General features: G+C 42.9%; 2 protein-coding genes across 3 annotated transcripts in view; one reads left to right on the forward strand and one right to left on the reverse strand.

Annotated features, from left to right (window-relative positions):
* LOC141441855 (transient receptor potential cation channel subfamily A member 1-like) overlaps positions 1-11,673 on the reverse strand; it is a 22,677-nt gene continuing 11,004 nt past the window's right edge. For both annotated transcript variants that reach the window (XM_074106745.1, XM_074106744.1), the window contains exons 5-11: positions 5,511-5,689; positions 4,884-5,065; positions 3,628-3,856; positions 2,976-3,134; positions 1,413-2,522; positions 1,019-1,279; positions 1-934 (exon numbers count right to left, since the gene is read on the reverse strand). In XM_074106745.1, coding sequence (XP_073962846.1) covers positions 86-934; positions 1,019-1,279; positions 1,413-2,522; positions 2,976-3,134; positions 3,628-3,856; positions 4,884-5,065; positions 5,511-5,689 — 2,969 coding nt within the window. In that variant the 3' untranslated portion in view covers positions 1-85. The remainder of the gene's footprint in view (positions 935-1,018; positions 1,280-1,412; positions 2,523-2,975; positions 3,135-3,627; positions 3,857-4,883; positions 5,066-5,510; positions 5,690-11,673) is intronic.
* Positions 6,931-11,452, forward strand: LOC141441863 (dynein light chain roadblock-type 2-like). Its single transcript, XM_074106759.1, has 4 exons — positions 6,931-7,108; positions 8,049-8,127; positions 9,976-10,076; positions 10,863-11,452. Exons 1-4 carry the CDS (start codon positions 7,085-7,087, stop codon positions 10,968-10,970), a joined length of 312 nt encoding a protein of 103 aa, XP_073962860.1. The 5' UTR covers positions 6,931-7,084; the 3' UTR covers positions 10,971-11,452.

Genomic DNA, 11,673 nt, shown 5'->3' on the forward strand with positions numbered 1-11,673 from the left:
GACTGTTATTTGCTTTATTAAAACTTTCTACCGTACAAAAATAACTTAGTAACAACATCAGCAACATTGTAGGTATTGCTAAACATTATCTTAGTTTACTCTCCAACCTAAGCAAAAACTGCTTGATATTCTCTATATCTAATGACATCTGATCCATCTTAATGTTCAACTCCTCTATCGAGGCTTGTGCTTTATCATTCACCGCTATCTGATCTTTAACATCAGATACCCCATCATCTAAGGTTTTTAGATGTTTCGTTATTTCCTCGAACTTAACTTTAATCTTATTTGGCCTCTCGTCAGCTGAAGGAATTTTATGCTGCTTATGTTTTTCTATGATAGCTTCGTGCATCTCTGCCATCTTCTGTCTAAATATTTTGAAATCCAATTCCTCTTCTTTTTGTTTCTCCTGAGCATGCGCTTTATCTAAAATGGCATCCCTCAAATGTGAAGGTAGAACTTTATAGTGTCGCCATCTCGGCTTACCGGGACAAATAAAAATTGTACCCAAAACCCTTCTTTTATTCTTAATACTGTTATTTAATCTTCTGGGTAACACTGTATTGAAGAATCTATTGTAAACAAGCACATCTAAAGTGCCCAAGAATTCGACTTGCTTCGCTAGTCTGCTAATATTACCAAGAATTTCTAAATCATTAATATCACTGACGGCAACACCAACCATTAAGTTCATTAGGACTATAGCTGCCAGTACGACGAATATAACAAACATTAATCGCACTATTGAAATTGAAGTGGACAAAGTTTTTGAGTGGTCTTCATCGAAAAGGGCTTCGTAGTCAAACTCTGACGTCATCATTACGATTGTCTTCACTAGCGCAGACCATGGACCTTCAAAAGGCTCGGTCGAACGGAACTGGATCATAAAGCTGAGTGCAAAGCCGACGATTAAAAATCCAAAGGTGAGCAGAATCTAGAACAAGAGAAAACATATTAAATCATTTCTTTACAAGTAATGAGTTACTGCAATGTTAATATCAAACATCAAATAAGTTACCTTCACAATGTTAGAAGCAACTTTCCCAAACATGAGTACATAATATCCCCAGTTTGGAAACCTGGAGAGCAGGAACATCATTTCGAGCCACGCTAACAACAGCGCGGCAGTGGCAACATGCCGTGGCCAGTCGCCCTCCGACCACGAAATGATTATGACAGCTGGTGGCAGAATAGTAGCCAAGCCTATTGAGCCGAATTTAACCCACGTCTCTAACTGCAGGAAGTATCGGCTGCTTTTTACGTTCATGTAGAGCAATTCCTGTAAATTAAAGACATTTTAATTTTCAATTTATAAAAACTTATAATTTCAAATCTACTTATTTACATGTATTAATAATATAATCTAAATATCATTTGTAGAAAAAAAAAACGCAAGAACTAATAAACCTTACCTGTATTAGTATAAGACAGATGGATGCATAAACGACATAACCCCATATATGTGGCGAAAGGAAAGCTGGCGGGTTTTCTTCAGTATCTTTGAAGAAGAATACAGATACAACGAAAGTAGAGAGTGAAAAGACGAAAAACGCATAGAACGCTATGATTGTGTAAAAAAATGGCAACAGCGCTTTCCATTTCAAGAATAGGAAACTTTCTAATAGAGGATGGACGAGAAGTCTCCTCTGTCCATATCTGTTACCAGTCTTGAGCAGCGCCTCAATAACTTTCATCTGTTCCATCTCACAGACGTTAGGTATCAGAACTGAGTAATTCACGGTGACAACGCAATCAGTTTCTTGGAAGTTTTGCGTATTCGAAGAGATGTAGGAGTCTAAAACTTCTTCGAGATACTCTGTAGGTTTGGAAAGATTGTTCAAGACCATGTCGATAGCAGTACGTCTAAATTTCTTTGGGCCATCGGTATAACCAGCTAGATTAGCACCATCGCGTAACAGCATCGCGATGACTTCACGACTGCCGTGATGCGCGGCCGTATGTAGCGGGAACCACCCCATACTATTGACCTCATGTATCGTAGTCTTATCTATACTAAGTACAACTGCAGCAACTTCAGCATGGTTCTTTGCAGCAGCAATATGCAGTGGTGTCGATGACTTATGAGGGCTGCAAGTCGTCCGTAGCCTGATATCGGCATTCTTTTCAAGCAATAACTTAACGCAATTGGGATGGTTGCCTGATGCCGCGAAGTGAATAGGGCCGAAGCCTCTTCTATCACCAGCAGTTAATGAATTGATCATATTTAAGCTCTCCTCGTATTCGAGTAGGTATTTTAGTATATCGTAATGACCGTAGTCTGCAGCTACGTGGAGGACATTGACATCTCCTGGCAGGGTGATATCGAGAGCAGCACCTTCGTTGAGTAAAGCTCTGACGCACTCGGCATGTCCATGTTTGATTGCTTTGAATAGAGGAGTTTCTCCCTCATCATTTTGGCAGTCGATGAACTTCTTTTGTTTAGCGAGGCTGAGGATTTCGTTGAGAACTTCAAGGTTACCCAGTGCAGCCGCGGAATGAACTGGTGTTTCTCCATCATTTGCCTGCAAACAAAGTATTTCATGATTAAACTCAAGTGTGTTTCTACACGTTCTAGGTATTTGTCTTGATACGATTGAAGACATCTTAGCGGACCGTTATAGATGGCAGTGATGGAACTGAGAAAAAACCTCATCATTATCATTTATCATCTTCGGCCTTTACTTAGACGTCCCACTGCTGGGCACAGGGCTCCCCTTCAATTGTTTGAGAAAGGGAAAGGATTGTGCTTTAGTTTCCAATACAAATTTAAAAAGCTAGAATTAGAGGCATGAAATCTGGCGCGGGTGTAACGATGTAATTTAATAATCGTATGTGTTGATGAAATTAATACATTTTTAGGAATTCCCATTGCATGATCCCGAAATTTTAATTAAACTGCCAGACCTAAGGGTTTACGTGTCTGAAGCCACGGGTGAAGACCAGTGTAGTATAAGTTCATAAAGAACCCAACTGACCTTGAGGGCGACGTCAGCGCCAGCCTCCAGCGCCACGCAGACGCCGGGCACCCACTCGACTTCGATGGCGGCCTGCAGCACCGTGTGCCCCTCCCCGTCCTTCACGTCCACCATAGTTGACATCGGGTCTGCGTTCTGGTACTCATAGCTGGCTAGCACCTGGAAATACATTGGAATATTTAGCAGCGTGGCGAGGAAGCTTTTGTTAGAAAACCCGGGGCAAAAAGACAACTACTAACAAAGTGGCGCGTGAGAAAATCGTGAGTTAAGTATGCCTTCAGATGCAACACCTCTCGTACCTACCATACTCCTCATAATCATCATTGACATAATACAAAGAATTATCGAGTACCTACAGCAAAAGTAACAGTCAACCTTTACCTTTCCCAAAAATACATTACCGGGGCCAAGTATGATCAGAGCCAACTGCACGCGCCGCGTGCGACAGATTTTACGTAGGTACTACCCGCAGGCGTATGCCCGCTCTGTGCAACCGCACCAGCCAGCGCAGGCCCTTCATCAAATGAATACTACATGGAGCCTTATAGAAACTAAACTTATTTAGGCAAAACACTAGTCGCATCTAGAACTGAACTGACTCTTACACTATACCTATTTTCTACTTAGCATAGCTGATTGGGTTGTATTGTACCTGCAACGGCTCTTCCAGCTCCTTTTTAATGCACACATGCAGTGGAGTTAGCCCCGAGCTGTTGAGGCAGGATACGGCCGCACCAGCATCGAGCAGCAGCTCAATACCCTCTTTGCTCTCCAGCAGAACAGCAGTATGGAGCGGCGTGTCCACGTGGTTCACCCCTTTTTCTTTCATTGTATAGAACATGCCTTTAGCCTTGAGGATGAGTCGCATGACGTCGACGAAACTGGAAAATTAAATAATTATTTGCTGATTTCAAATTACGCTGGTATTCCCATTTTTAACTGCGTGTGTACTCGTATCTGAATGTGAGTTTGCGTTTTTGTTAATTACTTTTTATCTCGATGTTCAAGGGATTGTACAATTTCAATTCAATTGCGTTGCAATAGTTTACAGCGTGCGAAGCCGTGGGTAAAGGAGAGTCTTAGCAATCCTACTAACATTATAAATGCGAAAAATTGTGAATAGGTGTGTGTGTGTGTGTGCATTTGTTACACCTTTACACTGAAACGGCTGGACGGATTTAGATGAAATTTGGTAAGTATAAAGATAGCTGGACATGTGGAATACCGAATAACCCATTGACTACTTTTTTTTCCCCCAATACTCTCAAGGGATCGGGATAAATCTCATAATTTCAACTGGTAGGATTTGTATGCAATGTTAATGTAATCCGCAACGTATTTTTTTTACATAAACATGATCCTGATTGACCCCTATCTCACTTGATGTAAAGTGCAGACGAGGCCAGTTCAGGGCTTCCCCAACTTATTTGTATTGTGACGCCCCAAGTTTGTACTGTGTGTTTTGTTGTTGTTTAAAACTTACACTTTGCCATTTTTTTACGACGCCCCTCAACCCGGCCCCCAAAAATACTTACCTATTTTAGTACTAGCCTATAGCCTAGTAACAGGTTATTAGTTTGGAAATTGCCACTCTCATTTCTTTTTCTACGTCTGTTATTTATTTATTTATTAAATGCAAAATGCAAAGACATGCATGCATGCATGAGAAGATGTGTTTGACCTGTACCTACTTGTTCTTTATTTTTATTACTTACGCTCACTCGACTGTCGACGCCCCAGGGAAGCCCTGCAGGGCTACCACGAAACTCGAAACTCGAAGTTCGTGTCGTGCGGTCCCTCCGACACTTATCTATTTAATACAAGAGCGAGAAGGACTGTACAATACGAACTTCGAGTTTTGAGTTTCGTAGTAGCCCTGCTGGGCTATAGTTATATAAACCCCCTTACTTGTCAGCCTTAACATCCTGATCGTAGTACAGCGCGGAGCCAGCCACGTCGAGCGGAGTGCGGCCCATGACGTCGCAGATATTGGGGTCTGCGCCGGCGGCGAGCAGCAGCCGCGTGCAGTGCCGGCGCGCGCACGAGCTCGCCACGTGGAGGGGCGTCCAGCCCGGTTGGAAGAGGGGGAGCTGGAAAAGATACAAAAACGCTGAAAAAAACACGTTTCTTGCAAGATAAAAAAAAAATAGAAAACTAATTGATCAATTTCAACTGCTAGAGTTAGAGATATGGAATCAGGCGTCTAGACTGGTTGGTGAGCTGTTCCACCTCGTGAAGGACAAGAAGAAATATTCTGAGTTGATGGCCAACCTTCAGTAATTGGAGAGGTACCACAAGAAGAAAAGCCTAGTTGGCAGAGGGGGAGCTAAAAAAACAAATTTAAGTAAATTGAAGCAAACTAAATGACGAATTCCAACCGCTAGGACTAGAGACATTTAATTAAGCAATGGTTATGAACGGGGTTGGTCTTCTTACCCCCGAAATGTTACTTTCAGTATAGGTAGGTATTTTGAAAAAACTTTGATGGTAAGTAAATAACATTCTCTGAACCTTCTGAATATCAAAAAACCTTACCGATCCGTCGATATCCTTGCACTCGTGGTCAAGGTTGTCCTTCCAGGTCTTCGGCAGCAGTGTCTGCACCTCCCCCAGGTCGCAGCGCACGTTCACCATCTGTCGCACGACTTGGCACAGTCGCTTTACATCTTCCTCCGTGCCCGACGACATGTCGCTTTCCACACGCTCTTGCATGTCTAGAAGAAAGACTACATTTTTAGAGAACCATACGCAAAGTATGCAACGGGACCCTATTCCTAAGCCAATTAAGATTGGTTTTTGGAGTCTTTTTGTATTTTTTATTTCAATTCCAAATTTGCTACTTTTACGGTCATCCCGTGAAATCCATATCGAAAATACAAACTGAAACATGGAGGCACAGAAAAACCAGAAAAAGAGACCAGCGAAGGAGTGTTGAGTTGACGTTTCTCGATGAGGGCTAAAACATAGATGTCGCTAGTGTCGCTGCTTAAGTGGCTAAATAAGAAACAAAGAAGCTGAGATATGTGTTGCATAGGAGAAATTTGTGTCTGTACTCCTGTCCAGTGGTGGTGTAGGGGTACAGAAAAATACTCCTAAAAATAAATACTAAAAAATAATATATAATAAAAATAATACTCCTAAGTAAAATAAATACTCCTTTGCGGCGGTATGGCGGCCATTTGGAACCGCCAGAAAAGTATGGCATGGTGTATTTCGTTAATGGCTACTCGACGATGATTAGCTGTGCAAAAATTAGCCTGGAACAAATGTTTGAATTGTAAGCCACACCGGAGAAGTATGGCATTACGCTACCGCCTACATCTTTTTTTATCGACTATCGGAAAATACAATCATTTTTGTGGAACAAATCGTTCGACACTCGTTATTTATCCGATACGTCCGATTAACGCCCACGCGATTGGGCCGCCGGTACCAGCGCTATGCATCACGCATTGCATAATTGTATTTTTGCTATACGGTAATCTAATTAGACCCCACCGAAGCCCTGGGCGCTATACTGGTACACGAATCATCTAATGTTATTTTGTTCACCATCTCCCGGTCATCCGTTTTTAACTGTGCAAATATACTAACTACTTTTAAAAATCTCGTATCTCAAATCAATACGTCAAAAAAAATGAGCCTTGAAATGATTTTGAGGTACGAGCTTTTTCAATAATGGGTAGTGACGATGCCTGAGATGATACGCTACGCTTTCATGTTTCAGGTAAGGGGTGACACTCTTTCCGGCCCGGATAACACCGACAGGGAAATACCGGCCCTGTTTTTTGTGTACAAGCCCATAGAAACTGACAGAAGCTTGTATACGGGCGTATACATATACTAAAAACAGGGTCGGTATTTCCATGTCGGTATTATCCGGGCCGGGAAAGAGTGTCACCCTCAGGCTTATATGTTTAGCAACCTCTTTGTGATTTTCAAGGCATAAAGCACTGGCAGAAGACTAGAATGACAGTTAACGCAAAATCTTCTCTTTTAAAAATGGAAACTCAGTCAATATAATTTTTGTCGGTAAACTTGACGCGACTCGAGACTCGAGTTATTTTCTAGTGTTTTACTTACTTTATTAAATCTCAACTGCTCTCACAATGGAAATCGCTCAGAATTACATGGTATGGTTTGGTTCGATTATTTGTTTTAAAAGTCAAACTAAATATCAAGGCCTTTGACGCAAACGAATAATTTATTTTTGTATAAATAAACCTTCGAATAGTGACTGCTACCAAGGCCGTGGCTTATTTGCTCTTCTGTGCAGCATTATGTTTAGAGAACAATTCATGAAAAACATACCTCAATGAAGCCGACTTCGATGCATGACGCTCGCTAAAGTCCGTAAACCGCAATAGTCCACACCGCCAGTTCACTAGCTAGTTTTTAGGCGTATAAAGTTTGTTACTATTTACACACAAAACTATTTACAATGTCTATAATCACAATTAATATTTATTTTACAAAACCGAGCACAACCGCACCAATATATGTCCGCCGAGCCTTTTTATTTTGAAGTCTTGCTGACTGCCGCCTTTTTTACGATCGAAGGCGCGCGGCAAAGGACTTGCGCCAATCAGCCACCGACAGCAAAGAGGATGCAAATCAAAAAATTGTTCGCCATCCAAAATACTTGCACAATTTTCATCATCATCATCATATCCCAGCCTTATACGTACTGCTGGGCACAGGCTCCTCTCAGACAAGAGGGCTTGGGCCATAAGTTCCCACGCGGGCCAGTGCGGATTGGAACTTCGCACGCACCATTACAATTGCACAATTTTATTATATTATAATTTTAGGATACGTACTTAATTGAATAAATAATTCCTTGGCAACGTTATTTTTTTATTATGTGTGGTGCGTATTGTCAATCATCATCATTATCCCAGCCTATATACGTCCCACTGCAGGGCACAGGCCTCCCCTCAGAATGAGAGGCTTGGGCAGTAGTTCCCACGCGGGCCCAGTGCGGATTGGGAACTTCACACACACCATTGAATTGCTTCGCAGGTTGTGCAGGTTTCCTCACGATGTATTGTCAATAACTTCTAATAATTCTAGGGCCCACTCGCCACCAACACGATGCTGCGTATCAACGAGAATGGAAACGTTGTGGGGACAATAATAGTAAATTGTGAAGGTACATTACATTATAGCACTTTCATCCCAGCCTATATACGTCCCACTGCAGGGCACAGGCCTCCCCTCAGAATGAGAGGGCTTGGGCAGTAGTTCCACGCGGGCCCAGTGCGGATTGAGAACTTCACACACACCATTGAATTGCTTCGCAGGTTTGTGCAGGTTTCCTCACGATGTTTCCTTCACCGTAAAGCTCGTGGTAAATTTCAAATGTAATTCCGCACATGAATTTCGAAAAACTCAGAGGTGCGAGTCGGGGTTTGAACCCACGATCCTCTGCTGAGAGGCCATAGGTCAAACCACTCTGCCACCACGGCTTCAGCACTTTATGGCACTTTATGTATTGTTAGTACGAGTAGGTATGCAAGGTAATCTATAAGTTGTTCAATTGTGGTTTTTTATATTGTTTGTACAGTCGCGGAATGAAAGCGGATTTGCAGGTGGTAGGACCTTGTGCAAGGTCCGCCCGGATTGCTACCACCATCTTGCTCGCTAATCCTGCCGTGAAGCAGCAGTGCTTGCACTGTTGTGTTTCGGCATGGAGAGTAAGACAGCCGGTGAAATAACTGGCACTTGGGTTTTCCATCTTAGGCCTCTAGGTTGGCAACGCAGCTGCAATACCCTGGTGTGTTGCAGTTGTCTATGGGCGGTGGTGATCTCTTACCATCAGGTGACCCACTTGCTCGTTTGCCATCCAGTCGAATAAAAAAAAAAAAGACCACCTTAAGGTCGGTTTTTGCTTGCATAGTTTTTTTTTATTGCACTGGATGGAAAACGAGCAAGTGGGTCTCCTGATGGTAAGAGATCACCACCGCCCGTAAACATCTGCAACACCAGGGGTATTGCAGACGTGTTGCCAACCTAGAGGCCTAAGATGGGATACCTCACGTGCCAGTAATTTCACCGTATGTCTTAGACTCTACGCCGAAACACAACGTGCAAGCACTGCTGCTTCATGGCAGGATTAGCGAGCAAGATGGTGGTAGCAATCCGGACGGACCTTGCACAAGGTCCTATCACCTGCTATTAGTTGACAGTATCTGTTTTATCGACCGAGTATGATATCATCCCAGCCTATATACGTCCCACTGCTGGGCACAGGCCTCCTCTCAGAATGAGAGGGCTTGAGCCACAGTTCCCACGCGGGCCCAGTGTGGATTATGTTTGTGGGAGTATGACATATGCCGTCATAATCAATAATGTCTGTTCTCTTCTTTCTTATTTAAGATTACACTTGTCGGTGTAGCCGATGAATGGCTCTCCACTTCTCTCTACTCAAAGCTGCCTCCTTAACCTCCTTATACGACATGACGGCTACCTTATCTTTTTTTGCTTCGTATAATCAATTCTCGGTCTCCTTCTTTTTCGCTTCTAAGATGACATTTATGAACTCATCATGTCGTATAAGATGACCAATCATTTTCCCTCTCCGATTCTCTATTGTTTCCATTAATGTTCTCTTCTCTTCCACTCTCCAAAACGTCTTCATTGGTGACTTTTTCTGACCAACTAATTTTCTCCTAATTTAATTGTCAACTAATGTATCTGTTACACACTTCAAAAAGTTAAGGTGCTTGCAACGTGTAAATGAATATGTTTAAAAACTGTTCAACATTTTCATTCCGCCACGGTATGTGCTTATTGGCTCTACGAATCATCAAATAAAGTCACCAGCACTAATATCGGACACAACAAACCGTCTATAAATATCTGATACAACTCTATTTCTAGGGCTGGTAAGACGTGTCAGATATTTTTGCACGCTCAGCTGTGGCAGATATTACCTAATACTAAGGTGACTACCAACTGGCAACTCTGCACTACCGAGGGCTTTAAACTCTATTTTCAGGGTTTCCAGAGACCACGACCCTGGACAGCTTGACGGCAGCCACTTATTCCACACACATGAGAAGCCTGTCGCACTACGCCGGCAATGCTCTCAAGGAAATCGTAAGTCTGTAACTGACTGGACAAGTAGGTTCACTGGAGCAGGTTTCATCTCGAAATATAGAGTTGCCGCACCTTAAGGTTGTAGCCGTGTTGTATACCTGGGTCAACCAACTTTTTAGTGTAGCTGGTTGCCATGGTAACTTCTCCTGGGTCACATTAAAAGTATGATTTTAGGGGTACAAATCCACTAAAAGTTAGGAGTTAGAGTGTATCACTAATGTGTCCTGGATTACGGGACAGAATAAATAATAATACTAAGGGGCTGTTTCACCATCCATTGATTAGTGTTAACTGACGGTTAAATGTGATGCCGTCTCTATTGGTTTCGTTCGAATAGACGGAGACGGCAGCACATTTAACTGTCAGTTAACACTAATCAATGGATGGTGAAACAGCCCCTAAGACGCTGCCTGACGGCTGCGTTCAGCATACCGCGTAAGGCCGTGTTGTACGACAGGGTGGCTGTGTTCAATAAAAATGGTCACGCTGGAAGACCAGCGCTGACTCCATCCTAGGAGTCCGCATTTATGCTGAGACAGAACCTTTTCACTCACACATATAAAATTATATATTATCTTATTTCATATTTTGTATTTCAACTATATTTGTAGCTTTTGTTTGTAACTATTATGTGTGTGTTGAATAAACTTTTTTCATTCATTCATATAAAGTTGATTGATCCACCTAGCTCTTGTGTTTATATTGCACCACCAATAATTTGATGGAGTGATGCCATAGAATATTAAAATAATAATTAGCTAAAAAAAAGTATTTTGTCGTCTGAAGGACGTCCTGGACGAGCTGGTGGTGTTGAGACTGGTGTCGAGAAAAGCCGAGGCCGTGGTCGCGCCCGACCATGAGTTCCATCTCATCGTAGTCATGCGGCGCACTTGAATCCATCCGACTTTCAAACCTAGCGTCAATGTATTTTATTTATACTTGGTATTGGATCGTTTATTTGTATTGACAATTAACTACGTATTCAGTCTCAGTAACGAAATATTTTAGAGCATTATCATGCATGTTAAAGCCTATCAAAAAGCGAAGAGAGCGCGTAACGCGTACGAAGCGAGCGCGCAACGCGTTTACTGCGAGCGCTCAAAGATTTCGCTGCGAGTCAGCAGGGCTACTACGAAACTCGAAACTCGAAGTGCGTATCGTACCATCCCTCTCGCTCTTGTGTTAAATAGTATAAGTTTAGTGTCAGAGGGACCGCACGACATGAACTTCGAGTTTCGAGTTTCGTAGTAGCCCAGCAGCTGCGAGGCTTCCTCGGCGCTCTACGCAGCTAACTCGGAGCCAGCGGCTGCGGCCAGGGCCGTCTTTCAAGTATCAGAGGCCCTGGGCACAACATGCTGCATGCATTCGGTAAGCCTGATTTTGCAGACGAGAGTTGTGTAGCAATCGGTTATCGTTTGGTAATGGAGTAGGGACTAGGGGGCCCCAATCCATCGCGGGGCCCTGGGCACGTGCCCATTGTACCCAGTGGGGAAGAGGGGCTTGGCTGCGGCGAAAGGCCTCATTCGCACGAGAACTTTTTTAACGTCCGTTAAAAAAGTCCAAATGTAATGTGCACACGTCAGCGCTTTTAAAGGCG

This window comes from Choristoneura fumiferana, chromosome 24, assembly GCF_025370935.1.
Source record: "Choristoneura fumiferana chromosome 24, NRCan_CFum_1, whole genome shotgun sequence".
NCBI lineage: Eukaryota > Metazoa > Arthropoda > Insecta > Lepidoptera > Tortricidae > Choristoneura > Choristoneura fumiferana.